The sequence below is a fragment of the Myotis daubentonii genome, chromosome 14 (assembly GCF_963259705.1).
Source record: "Myotis daubentonii chromosome 14, mMyoDau2.1, whole genome shotgun sequence".
Taxonomy (NCBI): Eukaryota; Metazoa; Chordata; class Mammalia; order Chiroptera; family Vespertilionidae; genus Myotis; species Myotis daubentonii.
In genome coordinates, this window is record NC_081853.1 from 22,432,275 (window position 1) to 22,451,513 (window position 19,239).

At 39.5% G+C, this 19,239-nt stretch overlaps 1 protein-coding gene across 2 annotated transcripts in view; it reads right to left on the minus strand.

Moving 5' to 3' along the window:
* The window catches only part of RAD18 (RAD18 E3 ubiquitin protein ligase), an 82,313-nt gene that overhangs the window by 46,388 nt on the left and 16,686 nt on the right, over positions 1-19,239 (minus strand). For both annotated transcript variants that reach the window (XM_059663417.1, XM_059663416.1), the window contains 4 exons: positions 19,101-19,200; positions 14,212-14,396; positions 3,775-3,851; positions 2,500-2,560 (listed from right to left, as the gene is read on the minus strand). In XM_059663417.1, the coding sequence (XP_059519400.1) occupies positions 2,500-2,560; positions 3,775-3,851; positions 14,212-14,396; positions 19,101-19,200 (423 nt within the window). The remainder of the gene's footprint in view (positions 1-2,499; positions 2,561-3,774; positions 3,852-14,211; positions 14,397-19,100; positions 19,201-19,239) is intronic.

Consider the following 19,239-nt stretch of genomic DNA (forward strand, 5'->3'; position numbering starts at 1 on the left):
AAAGTAAATATAGTCTCTGTTATACTATCTGGGCTAGTAGAAAATTCCATTTATTTTGATTTTTTTTTTTTGTTTTGGGAACATTATTTTCTATCAGATTATGTTAATATGTAATGGATTTGTTATTTTTAAATGAGTTAATAAATAATTTTGAAATTTCTTGGTTTTAATTTTCCTTTGATCCATGAGTTATTTGGAAGTGTGTTGCTTAGTTTCCAAATATTTGGCAGTTTTCCAGAAGGCTCTGTTACTGATTTCCAATTTAATTCTAGATTGTGGTCACGTTATAGTGGGCAGTTTGCTAGACATTAACAAAAAGGAAGGGCGCAAACGGAATCAGACATCTGATTAAGCCGGATTAACTAGAAAAGGATAGTTTCAGTCACTCTAGGCAGATACTTTTCAGTCACCCCAGGAGCAACCTGCACCATTTCACCTGAATGAGCAGGGAGGTAAAAAGAAGGGGATCAGGGGAGTCCTTTCATTGAGTGCATGAGCATCAGAAGCCAAAATGGCACCATAAAGGGGGAGGGGACTAGCCTGAGGAAGTCTGGGGAAAAGATCTAATAGGATAAGGCCACAAAACCCCAGAGGATCCGGAATGAGATTGGATGGGGGAGGGCATTGGCACTGCCTGGGGAAAAGTCAGGAGAGAGATTGAAGACTGAATAGTTAAAAAGAAAGCCTGCTCTTTTCTGAACTCAATATATAGAAGCTAGACAAAAACCCAGCGCCCTCCTTGGAACATGCCCATGCCCTTCTTTCAGGCATGTACTTTTTGCCTTCTTTCCTCCTAAACTCTAAGGAACACCACCAGACTTGCCACCAGGGGAGCAGCAAGCAGTGGCAGAGGACTCTCCTTTTGCCTCTGTCCACAAGGCCACTACTATAGCCAACTGGCTCTCTGCCTCTCCAAGGGTATACGACCTCGCTCATTCTAATAAATCTTGCCACTTAAATTCCTCCTATGTGCCTGTCCTAAAATTCTTTTCCTGAAACACCTCAGAAGAATCCTATTTCCAGACCCTGCCAGGGCAGACCCACCAGGTCCAGGTCCTTCTTCAGTAACAGTCAGAAACGTATACTTTGTATGCTGAACGAATACACAAGGTGAACCCTCTGCAGATTCCTAGGGTGCTCCCTCCACCTCTCCCCTTTCTCTTCTCTCTCTCTTCTATCTCCCTCTCCCTTCCTCCCTCTTTAAAATCAAATTTTTTAAAAAAACACGACATGCATGTAAAACATTAATTAAAATGTTTAAAAGAAATCAACAGTATATTGAAAGCCCAACACTAAATCAAAATGTATGACTGCATAGTAAGAACTTAAGCTTTAGAAGAGCCTGAAAGTTTTGTGGGGTTTTTTTTTTTGGTGTTTTTTTAAAGTATATTTTGAGGTATTTTAGGGCTAAACCAATTAGTTTAACATGACCTATTTAGTAAAGCTTTTTTTAGATATTTAATAGTGGGCAATAGATATTTGTATATTGTCTTACCTGCATCTAATCCACTTCTTTCTTAGTGAGGCATATTTGTTAGATACCACTCTTTTAGTGATTTAAATTACTTTTTTTTCATGCAAATTTTCTGTTTTCCTTATCGTTACAGGCCTTAATTTTGCCAAATCAGTGATCATTTGGTTGTCTACCTCCTGTCTCAAGAAAAATCACTTTGGCTTCCCAAAAGTTGGTTTAAAAAAAAAATCACACCATACTTATCTTTCTAGCAACAGAGACATGACTTTTGTTGTTCAGCACAAGCCATCACATCAACATCTAGTGCCTGTGTACTTCTGCATCCTCCCTCCCCAAATAGACCACTGCTGAATCTGCCCCTTCAAAACTAAAGAACTGAAAAAAGAAGACAAAATTCTCTTAGCACAACCAAAACATTGTATGTGTGGTATACTCACTCAACAAATATTTATTAACTATCTACTGTTTGCCAAGCACTTAAATTTAAATTTAAGCTAAAAACAAACCAATTAAACAAAGGATAACAGCTACCTAACTGACAAAACGGTAATGAGCTAGCCCTAGGAAAGATATATACAAGGCCATTCAAGAAAAAGGAAGTGATAAAGTTAGGAAGTTAATACCTAATAAAATGAAAACTCTTTTTGGCACAAATGTGCAATCTATTAGTGCTGAAATTCTTTACAGTATTGTCATTGAGTGGCTTGAGGACAGGAAAGTCAGAAATGCTTCCATTTTAACCCCATTTTCTTCTCACAAAGATACTTTGAGAGCGACTAATTAATATTTGCAAAGTGCTCAGTGATAAGCTCAAAGTAGAATGCTAGTCACAAATCAAAAAGCAGGCGCACTGACTTATAAAAAAGGTCCCTGTCTGAATAAGCACAACTAAATTCAGTCTCTTAAGTGATATTAACAAGGTAAGTGTATACCAAACATTAATGTAAAAAATTTATTTTAAAACTTTAAGATAAAAAACTGCAACCCAGATTCTTTGCAAATAAAGAAAACCTCCTACAACTTACGGTATTTACTGTGGATTTCATCTATTTCCTTTTCTGTTTGGTCCTTCGTAAAAACCATTATCTAAAATAATAAAAAAAATCTTAATTAAAAATTCATTAAATGGCAAAAATAGAAATCAGTACTATAAACTTTAAAATCTCAAATGTGGATGTTTAAATAGAGTAAAATAATTACTCATTTTTGCTTCAAATAGACCTAGGAAAAGTAACTCCTGCATATTTCCCTTGAATATCATAATTAACATATATTTTACTCATTACTTATTTCTCATCAGTAGAAAATGCAACACGAATGCCATTAGAAGACATAAAGTATTAATACAACAATCAATTAACTTTCCTATTTAAAATAGTTAACTTTTTCACACTCATTAATACAACAAACTACAAAACACTTTACAAGACTGGAGACATTTAGCAGATCATTAATAAGGCAGATTTTCTTGTCTGCCTTCTATGTTTTCCAGCCTAACTTCTCCAAATCTATAAGAATGTAATATATAGGGAAAATACAAGAAATGTTACATTTATAGTTCCGCTTTTTCACATCTGAGACTTAAAAAATGAAGTGTACTTACATGACTCACTACCGTCTCCATCTTACAGTTAGCACTCAGGTAGTAATAAAGTTAATGCAAATCTCATTGTTTCCTACTACACTCCCCCGTACAAACACATTATCGATGGTCTAGGGAAAAAAGTCTACTTGGGAGAGCCCAAAACACTGCCTTATAGTGTCTAGGACACATGACTATTTTCTTCCTTGACATCCTTTCCTCAAGTTTTGGGCCATCACACTAGAGGAAGGAAATAGTGAACCATTTTAGGTTTTTGATTCCCTCAATAAGCTCAATAGATATTCTATAAACTCCTACAATTACTTAATTTCTCAATCAGGACCATCATGGAATGGCAGAATGCCAGAGCTAAAAGGGGATCTTAGAGATCATAGAATTCAATCCCAAAATTTTACAGATGAAGATGGTAAGGGAAGCAGAGGTTAAATAGCTTATCAAATACAACGAGCAGAGAAAGGGCTGATATGTAGGCATATGCTTTTTCTAAAGACTATTAACCATTAATAAACTCTAGATTGCATTCTGTACTAGAAGACTGCCAATTTTGACAGAATTTTGTGCTAAAAAATGAGCTGCAGGTAAATCATAATATTTTAAGTAAAAATGTGTTCTAGTACATTCTGGCTTGCTTTAATTTTAGTAGAGTATTCAACTTTCCTTTATTTCTACCCAGATACTGAACTAGACCATAACATACTCTTTCATTGAGTTTACTAGCTTCAAGACGCATCCTAGTCTTCTCCATATTTTCAAGTTCTTGAACTATTTCAGCAGCTGTTAAAATAAACACATATAATCAATGTTAATTAGGTCTCTCCCTACTCCCCTCCCTCTATCTTTCCCTCTCCTTCCTTTTCATTCTCTCTAAATATCTATGAAAAAAATATCCTCAGGTGAGCATTAACAACAAATAACAATAAGCCAATAGTAAAAATAAGATGTAATAAAAATACTCAATCCAAAAGACAGCAAAAAAGGGTAAAAGAAACAAAAAGTATATAAAACAAACAAAATAATTGGCAATATGATATAGTTAAAACCAACTGTATCATAATTACATTAAATGTAAATGTCCTAAAAGCACCAATAAGAGACAGAGAATGAAGATTAGATAAAAAAGAAAGGCCACGCTATATGCTTTCAACAGAGAACCCATCCTATATAATAAAAGCCTAATATGCAAATTGATCAAACAGCAGAATGACCGGTCAGCAGGGGAGGAGCCAGTGAGTGGGCGGCGGTAGGCCAGCCAAGGTGGATGCCAGCAGGCAGAGGGAGGGGACAGTGATCAGGGGGCAGCAGCGACCAGCAGTGGCAGAGGGGCGATCGGGGTGGCGGGGCCAGCCACTTGCCGGACGGCACCATCTCCCGATTGGTCTGCTGGTCGCCTCCTGCAGAGGGAGGCCAGACTGTGGCTTATGGTGAGCAGGCATAAGCCGTCAGTTGGACATCCCCCAAGGGCTCCTGGACTGCAAGAGGGTGCAGGCTGGGACACCCCACCCACCAAGTACATGAATTTCCGTGCACCTGGCCTCTAGTTTTAAATAAAAGGCATTGATAAGTCAAAATAAAGTATGGAAAGAGATATATCATATAAATACAGATTTTAAAAAACTTGAAATAACTAGATTAACATGAAGCACAAGAGACTTCAGAACAATGCATGTTAACAGGAATAAAGAGGGAAATTATAGGAAGGAGTCAATTCACCAGACATAATCTCCGATGTGTTTGCATCTGAAACAGAAATTTAAAATATATAAACAAGAACTGGATTTAAACTAGACTCACTGCCTTCTCATTTCTCATATTCTCCTCCATTAAGTATAACCAAATATAACACAATAAGAGAACTCTGAAAAGTGGAAGGAGGAAAATGAACTAAGGATCTAATAATTTGAGGAACAACACCACTATGGGGTCTTTGTTCTTTTATCTTATATATATCTGAGACTATTCTTTGGTGAAGCATGCAACCCAGAACCACCAACAGGCACAAGGGTGGGAAAAGCCCCAAGAAAAACCAGGAGAAAAGCATTCTTTAAACCTGCACAGGAAGTCCTGGACACAGCCCTGACTAAAAGTCTAGAATATGGCAAAAGGTCTGAGAACTGAACCACAGTATGGGACACCAGGTTTCAGAGTGGCCTCCAGGTAGCAATGACAGGATATAGACCAGAATAACACTACATGAGCTCTGGAAATTAAATTGTCATTAGAATCACAGCCCACAAAAGTAGGCCAGGATCTGTGTGCTAACTAAAAACAGGGTGACTGACTGATATGACAGAATATTTAAATAGGTTCTAGAATCTCATAACATTATACTCAAAGTGTCCAGGATAAAACAGAAACATTTGTCAGAGTAAGAAGCAGGAAAATCACAACTTAATGAATAAAGACAATCAGCAGATACCAACACTAAAGATGACTTAGATGTTGGAATTATCTGACAAGAATTTTAAAGTTACCATCATAAAAATGCTTCAAGGAGCAACTAGGAACACTCTTGAAACAAAAGCTGACAAAACTACTATTATATATAATACTTTTATGACAGACATAGGTCCATTATAAAAATACATCTTTTAAAAGTTACATTTAAGTTATTAATTTCTTGTACTGAAAAGGGGGTTACTAAATAGCAATAACAAAAATTGTAAACAAAGTAAAATAAATGAATCCCACTATATTTCAAATAAGTAATATAACTATAATGAAGGGAGACAAAAAGGAACCTATCAACACAGTATCTGACTATATAGCCTCAGCCCAGGCCAGGGAGGAGGGAAGAGGGAAGGCTGGGTAGAGAGGAATAAAAAAATTTATTAAAATAAAAAATCTGGAATTCTTTCATATAGGTAAATCTGATGTATAAATATATTCCTGAGTTCCATATGTTGAAAGCACCTGGAAGCAAAAGCAACATATCCTGGTTTGCACCCTCAGTCACACTCAGGGTAGGGCCAATTGGGGGGTTGGGGCACCATCCCCTGTCACACTCAAGGCAGGGTCAATGGGGATGTTGCAGCGCCACCCCGTCATGCACAGAGCAGGGCCAATCAGGGGGTTGGGGCATTTCCCCCTGTCACTCACAGAGCAGGGCCCATCAGGGGGGTTGGGGCTCCGTACCGTCACGCACACAGCAGGGCCAATCAGGGGGTTGGGGCGCCGCCCTCTATCACCCACAGAGCAGGGCCGATCAGGGGGTTGGGGTGCCGCCACTCTCACACTCAGAGCAGGGCCAATGGGGAGGTTATGGCTCTACCCTGTCACACACAGAGCAGGGCCCGTGGGGGGGGGGGGGAGGGGGCTGGGGCGCCGCACCCTGTCACACACAGAGCAGGGCCGATCAGGGGCTTGGGGCGCCGCACCCTGTCACACACAGAGCCGCAGGGCGATCAGGGAGTTTGGGCGCTGCCCCCTGTCATGCTGATCCCGGTGCTGGGAGGCATATTACCCTTTTACTATATAGGGTAGAGGCCTGGTGCATGGGTGGGTGCCGGCTGGTTTGCCCTGAAGGGTGACCTGGATCAGGGTGGGGGTCCCCACTGGGGTGCCTGGCCAGCCTGGGTGAGGGGATGATGGCTGTTTGCAGCTGGTCACACATCCTTCAGGGTGGGGGTCCCCACTGGGGTGCCTGGCCAGCCTGGGTGCGGGGATGATGGCTGCAGCTGGTCACACACCCTTCAGGGTGGGGGTCCCCACTGGGGTGCCTGGCCAGTCTGGGTGAGGGGCTGAGGGCTGCAGCTGGTCACACACCCTTCAGGGTGGGGGTCCCCACTGGGGTGCCTGGCCAGTCTGGGTGAGGGGCTGAGGGCTGTTTTCAGGCTGGGGGTGACTGAAGCTCCCAACCGCTCCTTTTTTTCTTTTTTCTTTTTTTTATTCTGGGCCAGCTTTAGCTTTGAGGCTTGGCTCCAGCTCTTAGGCCTCCGCTGCTGAAAGTAGGTTTCTGGCCTTTGCTTACAATGTTGCGATCCTACTGGCTGAAGCCCGGCAGGTTTCTGGGGTTTTGTTTAGCTTCTATGTTTGTTACATAGTTGCTTGCAGCTCAGAGGCCTGCAGCGGCAGGCGGGGAACATTGGAGTCCTCCATCACTGAAGCAAGCAAGCCTCATGTTAGTTTCAAGCTGCCTGGCTGCCGGCCGCCATCTTGTCTGGCAGTTAATTTGCATATTGCCCTGATTAGCCAATGGGAAGGGTAGCGGTCGTATGCCAATTACCATGTTTCTCTTTTATTAGATAGGATATCAACACTAATAAAAGAGAAAAATGGTAATTGGCGTACGAGCTACCCTTTTCATTGGCTAATCAGGGCTATATGCAAATTAACTGCCAACTAAGATTGGCAGTTAACTGCCAACAAGATGGCGGTTAATTTGCATATGTAGGCACAATGCAGGGAGGCAAAAGGGAAAGCAGGAAGAAGCCCCCTGCCACTGACAGTGATCAGAAACCCAGGGGGGAGCTAAGAGCTGGGGGGCAGGGCAAAGGCGGCCCCCCAGCCATGATCGGAGAATCAGGTGCCTTTTCCGCCCTGGCCAGTGATAGCAGGAAGCAGGGGTGGAGCCAGCGATGGGAGCTGGGCACGGTCGAAGCTGGCAGTCCCAGGAGCTAGGGGTCCCTTGCCTGGGCCTAAAGCGAAGCCCACGATCGTGGGGCCACTGCAGCTGAGGGTCCCCGCTGCCCGGGCCGGACGCCTCAGCCAGAGGCGTCAGGCCTGGGCAAGGGGCCGATCCTGCGATTGGAGGGTGATGAGGGTCAATGCCTGAGGGCTCCCAGTATGTGAGAGGGGGCAGGCTGGGCTGAGGGACACTCCCCCCCATACACACCCAGTGCACGAATTTCGTGCACCGGGCCCCTAGTATATATATGTGTGTGTGTGTGTGTGTGTGTGTGTGTGTGTGTGTGTGTGTGTGTGTGTGTGTGTATACACACACACACACACACACACTAGAGGCCCAATGCACAAAATTTGTGCAAGAGTAAGCCTTCCTTCCCCCAGCTGCCGGCACCAGCTTCCCTCTGGCACCCGAGACCAGGGTTTCCCTCACAGCCTTGGCTTCGTCCAGAAGGTCATCCGGAAGGATGTCTGGTCTAATTAGCATGTTATGATTTAATATATATATAATAATATATAAGCATATATATATATATATATATATATATATAAAATAAAGAAGCTCCCACTAGCCAAATCTGGAAAAACATAAAACCAATATAAGGGTGACCATAAGTTATAAATATGTGAATCTACACTGATTATAGACTAAGAAAAAAAAAAAAGAGGGCTCTTATTTTCAGAATCATGGCAAGTGGCAACTGGCAAATGTGAAAGGAGTGCTGATGTTAGAAAATGATTATTTTGCAACTATCAGAGAAGATAAAATTACCAATGAATGCTAAATACCGGGGTAATATTTTAATGATATATAGAATATTTTTATGGTATTAAAATGTTATTATACAGTCTTCTTATTAGTATCAAGGGGGAGACTATACAATGGAGAAATTGACAAGGTGATCAAACCTGCAATCACATTGAGGGGCACAAAGATGTTGAATATCTCTGGCTGTTACTGATGTTCTGAAAAGGACAGAACATTACTTATATTGTGTTCATAGAGTATTGAAATCAATCAAATACAGGAAGAAGTAGTCAGCAGTTCATCAACATTCAGGAATGTACAACCTGAATGTTATTATAAGAAAACTAGAGGCTCGGTACACAAAAATTCGTGCATGGGGGAGGGGAACCCTCAGCCCGGCCTGCCCCCTCTCACAGTCTGGGAGCCCTCAGGGGATGTCCTACTGACAGTGGGCCTAAGCCACAGTCTGGCCTCCCTTTGTGGGAGGTGACTGGGCCAATCATGGGAAGGCTTTGCCCCCCATCATCCCGCTGCTGCTGTCACTGCCGGCCGCTGCCACTGCCAGCTGTTGCGGATGCCGGTCCTGGGCCCTTGCTTCTTAGCACTGGCCCTGCCCCCTGCCCACTGGTGGGTGGGGAGCGATCTGGGGCCAGGCCGGCTGGGGGAGGGGCTGTGAGAGGTTGAGGCACAACAGGTCCCACCCCATCCAGCCTCTGCAGAGGCACAGCGCTGGGACCAGGCCCACGTCGCTGCCTCCGTGGAAGGGGCAGCACTGAGACCCAGACTGTGCAACCCCCTCTCCTGCTGCCTCTGCAGAAGGGGCCCAGGCACTGGACCGGCCCGCGCAGTGGCCTCTCCTGCGCCACCTCTGTGAAAGGGGCAGCGCCACCGGCTCCACCCCCACTCCCACAGCAGCGCTGCCTCCACTTCTTAGCTGCTGTGGCTTTGTCCAAATGGATGTCCGGAAGACGCCTGGTCTAATTAGCATATTACCCTTTTATTAGTATAGATATTAGACAAAGTCAAAATGAGAAACAGCTTATTTGAGGGAGAAAAACAAAACACAAAGACTATATTCTTTTACTAGTAAAATGCCAATGTCATAAAAAGACAAAGAAAGGCTGTTCCAAATTGAAAAAGATTGAAAAGATATTATAACTGAATGCAGGATGTGATCCAAAACCGGATCATGCACTGGAGGGGAAGAAAATCTACAAAGGCCATTTTTGGGTCCATTGCTGAAACCGGAATAGAGATAATAAAGTACTGTAACGAAGTTGAATTTACTGAGATTGACAACTATATAAGAGAGAATATCCTTTTTCTTAGGAAATACACAATAAATATTTAGGGATAAAAAGTCAAGATGAGCCCTAGACGGTGTATCCCAGCCAGTGGTTAGAGCATCCGCCAGAGCACCAAAGGGTCTTAGGTTGCATTCATAGTCAAGGCACGAATCTGAGTTACAGGTTCAATACCAGGCCTGGTTGGGGCACATGCAGGAGGCAACCAATCAATCAATGTTTCTCACTCTCTCCACTTCCCGTCCCTTCTTCCCTCCCTTCCTCTCTCTCTAAAACTCAATGGAAGAAATATCCTCAAGTAAGGATTAACAACAACAACAAAAGAGTTAAGATTATACAACTTACTCTCAGACTAAAAAAACACACATATGTGGCCCAGCTGGCGTGCTCAGTGGTTGAGCGTTGACCTATGAACCAGAAGGTCACAGTTCAATTCAATGAAATACAAGAAGGAAAAAAGTGGAATTCAATGAAATACAAAACAAACAAAAAATGAGAGAAAAAATAAATGAAATTGAAAGTTGGTTCTTTGAAAAGATCAATGAAATTGTTAACCTATAAGTAATCCAATCAAGAAAAAATAAAAGGGAAGACACATTTCTAATATCAAAAATGAAAGACAGGACATTACACAAACATTACAAGGCTAATGAAGAAATATTATATTTTTTAAAGTTGGTAAATTATAAATTCATCAACTTAGATAAAATGGATAAATTACTTGCTAAAGATAAATGGTATGTCTAATATTAAAAAATCAATGTAATGCAAATCAAAACCATAATGACATACCATTTTACACCCACTAGGATGGCTACAATAGAAAGGACAGAATAACAAGTGGTAGCAACTATGTAAAGAAACTGGAACCCTCACCCACTACTAGTGGGATGTAAAAAGTTGTGGCCACACTGGAAAACAGACTGGCAATTCCTCAAAATGTTCAGAGAGTTACCAGTTGACCCAGCAATTTCACTCCTAGGTACATATTCAAGAGAAATATAAACATATGTCCACATAAAAGCATGTACAAGAATGTTCACAGCAGGATTAGTCATAACAGCCAAAATGTGGAAAAATCCCAAATGTCAATTGATGAATGGGCAAAATATGTGGCATATCCATACAATTAAATATTGATCAGCAATAAAAAAAAAATGAGGTACTGACCATGGAAAAACCTTGAAAATATGTTAAGTGAAAGAAGTCAGTCACAGAAAAGCCAACTATTTTATGATTTCATTTAAATGAAATGAACTTCCAGTTTCCAGCTCTGCTTGTAAAAAGCCTGGAAGTTGCCACTCAGTCCTAAAAACAAGTTAAAGGCTGAAAAGAGCTAATGGACCTCTCACAGAAGATAAAATGATGTAGCCATTAAAAACAGGCTGGCAATTTCTTATATATTTAAGTATATATAACCCACATGACGCAGCAATTCTACTCCTGGGTATTTATCACAGAGAAATGCAAAAATCTGTAAGCCCATGTTCATGACAGCTTTACTCATAACAGCCAAAAATTGGAGACAGACTAAGCATCTATTAATATGCAATACAGCCATACAATAAATGCAACACCGGGGACAAACCTCAAAAGCACTTTGCTGAGTTAAAGAAGCCAGATACAAAAACGATATGCTGTACCATTTGTATTAATGCCATTTATCTGGCATTTTAGAAAAGGCAAAACTTCAGGAACATAAAAGAATCAGTATTTCCCAGGATCTAGGGTAAGGGAGAGGAGATTTACTGCAAAGAGGCAGAAGAACTTTTGGGGGTGCATAATTTTAACTGAAGTGATGGCTAAATGACTATATATACATTTGTCAAAGTTTATTAAACTATACACTTTAAAATGATTAATTACATAAGCAAATTATACCTCAATTTCTAAAATACACACATAATGTCCTGGCCAGGTGCCTCGGTTGGTTGGAGATAAACTAAATTCATGAATTGGAAGGTACTGTATAGCTATCAACTTTCCCCAAAGTGATCTATAGACTCAATGTAATTCCAACCCAAGCAGGTTTTTTCTTGATGGAAATTTGCAAGCTTCTTCTAAAATTTATATGAAAATGCAAAGGGCCTAAAAAAAACTGAGGCAATCTCAATAAACAGCAAAGCTGGAGGAAGTACATTACCAGACAGTAAGATCTATTATAAATTAAAATTAAGACAGTACACTGCTGATAAATAAATGACTCAATAAACAATGTCAAGACACACATATAGTTAGCTGATTATCAACGAAGACATACTGACAACTCACTGGGTTAAGAATGGTTTTTCAATAAATGATGTTGTGTCAAATGGCTATCTATATGGAAAAAACACACACAAAAGAATCTTGCTCCGTAATTAACAACATATGTAAAATCATTTCAGATAAACTGTAGGTCAAAATGTAAAAGCAGTAACAATAAAACTTTTAGAAGAAAACAAGAGAAGATCCTCATGATCTTATGGTAGGCAAGGATATAAAAAGCATACACCAAAAAGAAAAATGCAACTAATTGGATTATATTGAAATTAAGAGCTTCTTCTCAACTGAAACCATTAACAATGAAAAGGTGAAATGGAAGAAGGGATTTAATATATATACATCCAGCAAGATGTGTATCCAGAAAATTTCATGTACTCCCACAAATAAGAAAAAATAGATCCACAGCATAGAAAAATTGGCCATAAGACCTAAATGGATATTTTACCAAAGAAGATATCCAGATGGCCAATAACCATATAAAAATGTGCTGAACATTATAAATCATTCACATCATTTAATGTGAATTAAAACCATGATGAAAGATTCAAATGGATCCATCAGAAGAGCCAAAATGAAAAATTGACTATACTAATGTTGTTAAGAATGTGGAAAAACTGGAACTCTCACATCCTCCTGATGACCATGTACATTGGCACTGAGTTCTTGGCTGTATCCACAAAAGCTGAACATCTGCAAAAACATACTATTCCATTCCTAGGTATATATATTCAAAAAATTTGTGTGCCTGAATATACAGAGATACACAAAGATTATTCATAGCAGCATAATTATGATGAGCCAAAGAGTGGAAAAATCCAAATGTCCATCAACCATTGAATGAATAGTGAGATACAGTAGAATACTCTACAGCAACAACAAAATCACAAATGTACACAAAAACATGAATGAAACTTATAAACATAATGTTGCACACACATATTTTACAACATGTGTGCAAATACAGATTCAAATAACTTATATAAGCTATTATTCCATTTATAAAGATAAATTATAAGCTAAAACAGGAAAAATAAATATATAGTGATCAAGATAGTGATCATCGGTGAGAACGAAAGTGACAGTAATTGGGAGGGGAGGACAGGGGCTTCTGGATGTTGATGGTAATCTGAGTAGTATACAAAGACATTTGCCCTTTGTGAAACTTATTTCATAATAATTCACCAAACAATATACTTACAATTTGTGTATTTTTCTGTTCACATAGTATACTTTAATTTTTTTAATTGAAATATGTGTGTGGTTAAGTGAAAGGAACAAATGATTAAACAGTGTGTACTGCTTAATATTAAATAGTCATACACTGCTTAATAAGGATACGCTGTGAGAAATGTGCCATTAGGCGATTTTGCTGTGCAAATATCACAGAATACACTTACACAAACCTAGATGGTAAGGCCTGCTGCACACCTAGGCTAAAGGATATAGCCTATTGCTCTTATGCTACAAGCCTGTACATGTTACTAGGCGACTATAACATAATGGTAAGTATTTGTGTAATGCATTACATTATGAGGTCATAACATGACATTTCAACAACTACATCACCAGGCCATAGGAATTTTTCACCTCCATTACAATCTTAAGAAACTACTGTCCTATCTGTGACCCATCATTAACCAAAATGTTCTGTGGCGTCTGACTATAAAATACTAACAATTTTATAAGGCAATAATGATCAAGGACATATGTTTACCTATAATAATGATAATGGTAACGATTATTGAACACTAACTACTTGCTAAGGCACTATGCTAGGCATTTTATATGCATTTTTTTCATCTATTCCTCTCAAAAACACTATGAAGTAGGTAGTGCCATAACCCTTATTTTATGGATGCGAAAACTGAGATAAGGAACTTAAGGCACTTGCCCAAAGTCACACAGTCTTACAGCTGCAAAGATGGGACTATAACCCAGGTTCTCTAGATCAACTCTACCCCACCCTCTCTCTGGAAAGACACATAAGCCACTGGCAGCAGTAACTGCTTCTGAGAAGGGAATGGGGACTGAGACTGGCTATCATAGTATATCTGGTACCTTCTGAAGGAATGCATTTGCATGTCTTACCTATTTTCAAAAATGTACCTATTAAAAAGTGTTTTCTATGGTTATAATCCCTGAGCTACACAAATGGCTTTATCCAGGACACGCGTAACTCATTGTTTTATTGCTTTACCTGATTTAGGATGCAAAGCATCACACTGGGCATTATACATGTGAACAAATTCTTGGTGCCTTTTAATGAGCTGTTGTTTATTTCCTTGAATAGATAATCCATGCTGTTTTAGCTTTTTCTTTAAATCACGATCTGATAGCAAATTATATACAGTTTTGGGCAGCGGCTTCCTTTTGTGACCAGAACTAAAAAGGGGGAAAAAAAGATCACTAAGGGTTATTGTGAATCATCAAATGCTTTTCATGTAAAATTAATTTACCTTCTGACTCAATACCAGATGACTGAGAGAACACGACCATTAAGATAAAAATGGGGGGGGGGGGAGGATGAAATTTACAAATAAAGTAAAAAGTGTTCAACATGACCCATCTGAGGTGCCAGTGGGACATTCAGAATGAGGGGTCTAGGTGACAGCAAACTTAAGAGAAACTTAGGTCTCAGAGAGAGGTCAGTCCTAAAGATGCAGACCTGGGCCTCACATAGAAGGCTTGTGAACTAAATGCTATGAGAACTACACCAAGAACCATACTTACATAGACTTATGCAATTCTCTATCTCTTTAAAGCATGCTTTTCCTAAAATGTGCCTATGGTTTCCATGCAAAAGCTCTATAAAAGCCAGTTATATCAGATGATTAGAGTACAAATGCTATTGAGTATTAAGCTATGGATTTAACATTATCATATACTAGAGGCTCGAGCACGAAATTCATGCAAGGGGCTCGGCCCCCACCACTGCAGCAGCTGCCTCTGCCTCAGCCCCCACCTGCCACACCCCCACCTGCCACGGCTTGGTCTGGTTCAGTTAATTAGCATATTACGCTTTTATTATTATAGAAGACAGCTTCTTTAGAAGAAGTTTTGATCCACAGGCAAAAATGCCCCTCAAACCCAAGGCAATCATATTGCAAAAGCAGTAGATGAAATAAAATAACACCTGTTGGGACAATTAGCTTTACCCAACTCATTGCCACTAATGAAAAGAGAATTCAGAAAACTGACAGGTAGATGATATTCTTGTAGTATCATCTTAAAAGAACACAATTGAAAACAATAGCAAAAACCACAACAGGGGTTTGTTCTCTTCAACTTACATTAATTATACTAACAAATATATAAGGCATGACAAGAAGTGTATTAGCAAAATCACCACCTGGCTCTTCATTCTTTTTTCATAATTAATATACTGATCAGCACTAAGATACAATTTTATATAACAAAGCCCTATAAAATGACTTTATTTTACTCCCTCCAAAATATCTGTTAATAAACATTATTTGTTAAAATGGAAGTTAAGCTACCTATAGGTAACAATAACTTGAAGCAATTTTATAAACATGAACAAGTTAATGAGTTTTAATCTGATTGTAATCTGTTTCTCCGAGTGCATCACCTCACTCAACACTATGGCATTTAGATGCTTAATAAATAGGCAGTCGGTACAAATCATTTTTAAACAAGACTATCAAAGGTTCAGGAAAAAATTAATAGGAAGTTGAAAGCAATAGGTTTATTTAAAAAAAAAATAAAAACACCACGAAGGACTTCCATATACCTATTAACAAAAGGCCATGCTACCCAAATTCGAGTGGACCTCACAGCCTCCCCGAAGAGCTTATTTAGAATGCAGACTCTGTCACTTCTCCACACCACCCCCACCTCACTTGGTCCTAAAGTGGAGACGTAAATCTATATTAATGAGGTTTCACAGGGCAAAGGTGGTCCAAATAATAAAGAAAATAATGAGAGATATGGTACAGTTATATATAGACTGAAAACAGACATTTCTCTACTAAATTATTCCCTGGATAAATTATTTCTTTTATATTCTAATAAAGTCTAAAAGCCAGAGATAACTATTTAACTGCAGAAAGACTTGTAAACCCTCAACAGATTACATTTTTTTCTGAAAATTGCACTTGTTATAACAGACAGCCTATTGAACTCAATGAGACTGATACAATTATAGCTAAATAAAACCTCAGTAGGCAGTCAAAGCTGAAACATTCTGTATGAGTTTATACAAGCACATTATGAGGAACAACTCACTAAGTCCGTATATCTAAAATACTTATTTTATCTAGGATAGATGATTAACTTAAGACTATGAAATTCTAATGAAAAACTGTACTGTTTGCTGGCATTTGCAATGAAAAGCACCAGCAAAAATCAACAATTTCTACCAAGAATGTTAAATCTAAAGCCTGATAAATGTTTCCCAAAACATGAAAATGACATTGATCCTTCTTCCATGATTTAGTGAAATGGAATAATGCACTAAGAGTCCTGAGAATCTGAAAACATCAAAAGAAAGAGCATTCTTTGAATCAACTCTGATATGAATCTACACAGAATGGATAAGGGTGGGCATCTACACCGAGGAACGGCCTGTCAGGGTGTTGTGGAGAAGAATTTTTACATGTCAGACTCTTTCATGTGAACAGACCCCAGAACCAAGATGTAACTTCTTTAAAGAGAAATGTGGCTCAATGTTTCCCTAAGTGCATCTTCACAAACACTAGTTTCACAAGATATGGGTTATGAGGACAAATAGGTTTGGGAGTGAAATAAATTTAGAAGGTACTGGATTAAAGAAAAACCCAACAATGACCTTTAACGTAGGACTTCTCAGAGCCTTCAATACACTAACTTGTATAGTCGTCCTGAGGGAGAGATTCGGTTTGCGGTGCTTCTCAGCAGCACACAGAGCAACTGGCAGGACTATAGCATCCCATGGAGCAGGGTTGGAACAACCAGTGGAACTTGAACTTAATGATACATGGGTGCATATGTCTTTGGATTAATTGAAAGAGTTAAATGTGTTAGAAGAAATATGATGGATGCATCTAGTAAAACAGCAGTCTAAGCAAGGTATCCATGTTGATTCCTAACTTTTCAAGGAGAAAATGCTCAGCCTTTATATTCCCAACTCTTTCTTTAAGAAGAAACATTTCTAAAGAGAAACGCAGGTCATCAGGCTCTCATGGCTTATGGGAAATAATCCTTGGGATGACCCAGCTTCATTTATTCCAAACCTCAACTAACAAAGTAACCTGAAAAAAAAATCTAAATTTTATTCTCGTCAACAAATTTTCCCACTAGGAGGGAGTGCTGTGCACACAAGACTGCGTAGGAATTGGTGGAGGCACCTGGGGGCCTAGAGGCCACCATGGATGAGAAGCAGGGACGAAGGGGGAGGTCAGGTGAAGCAGCACAACCCCCAGGCCCTCCATCTCTACTTAAATGCAGCACAGCCAATTTTATCTATTTTATATGTTTTAGGTCACAGTAAGATTTCACTTGAAAAAAGTGCTATCAACTCTCAAACTAAAAACACAATAAGAACTGTCAATTAGTGCCCCACTGTAAATTAATAAAGCATTATCATGCTGCACATACTACCTTTTGTAAGTTATAACGGCATGAGTTTGTCCCCTGGAATCTGACTTCATTCCATATTTACTCTTAAAATTGTGACACCATTTTATCTTTAATCACAATAAAACAGTAAAAGGTCCTGCCTTTTTAACATGGTTTTTGTAAAATACTCTTCCAAGTCCTTCAAAACAGACCAAACAGTAAGAGCCAATCATTCTATTCACCCCACTCCCAGATACCATCAATTTCTTCAGTTCCCCTCATCTCCTTTTACAAATCTCTCTGAATTATCACCTACTGCCCCAGCCCTCCCTTCAGAAGGAGAATTCTTTCTACACATCAAGGACAACTTCATGACTGGACTCTTCATCTCTTATAATCCCAATCTTGTGCCATCATCTGATCTCTCCCTGGAGACAGTGGAAAAAGAGTGACTGAAAGTTTAACCAATTTCTATTTTAAAAAATAAAATCTTCCTTGATCTTGATGTTTACATACTCCTTTCCCAGACTACCATCTCATCTCTCTTCTTTCCTTCATCACCAGACTCCTCTACTTTGCAGCTTCTGCTTGTCATCTTCATTAACCTCTGATTCCCTAACACCCTGAAATATATCTTTGACTAAAATTTCATTCCCAAACAATTTATATGCATAACAACAGTGGCCTACATTAATAAATTACTGTAACTTTGATATATGAAGGAGGCAAAACAGAAGTTTGGGTGCAAACAATGAGTTGACTCCTTACTACCTATGCCCTCTGGTGGTTGGGGGCTGGGGCAGGAGGACATTCCATTTCACACATACCCTTTTGTGCCTTTTAATGTTATATATAGATAATTGCCTATTTGGGAAAAAGTTTTTGAAACTTTTTTTTAAATTATAAAACTTACGAGCATCCTAAGAACCAAAGAAAGATTTTATATGTTCTATATTCAGAGTCTAACCTTGCTTTCTTTGACTAAGGGGCTTTATGGTAGTTCTAAAGTTCTAAGGGAAGAATGCCCTAACTGGTTTGGCTCAGTGGATAGAGCGTCAGCCTGCGGACTGAAGGGTCCCGGGTTCGGTTCCAGTCAAGGGCATGTACCTTGGTTGAGGGCACATCCCCAATAGGGGGTGTGCAGGAGGCAGCTGATCGATGTTTCTCTCTCATTGATGTTTCTAACTCTCCATCCCTCTCCTTTCCTCTCCGTAAAAAATCAATAAAATATATATTAAAAAAATAAAATAAAGTTCTAAGGGAAGAAAACAAGTTAAAATAAAATTTAATCCTAAGTCACTAATTTCTTGTTAAGTCAAATTTTATTAGCAGTTAAATTCAATAGTTAATCCTAATTGGCAAAGGGAATGGAAGCGTCAACTGACAGAAGTAAAGGAAAGAGCATATGGGAGAGGGACTTGGACAACTGGTCACTAGGATACAATGAACATTATATTTTCTGCCCCAAATTTATAAAGCACATGAAGCACCCAGCTAAAGTGGCTCAATGGTTATGCTTAGCTTTCTTACCTTCTGAGGCTCTCCTTCTTCTCTTCACGGGATAAACAGCTATCCAAGTGCTTATTGATATGATCTTCTGGAATACCAACCCCGCACACAGGACATTCCACTGTATTTTTTTTTTTAAAGAAAGAAAGACTTTATTGCT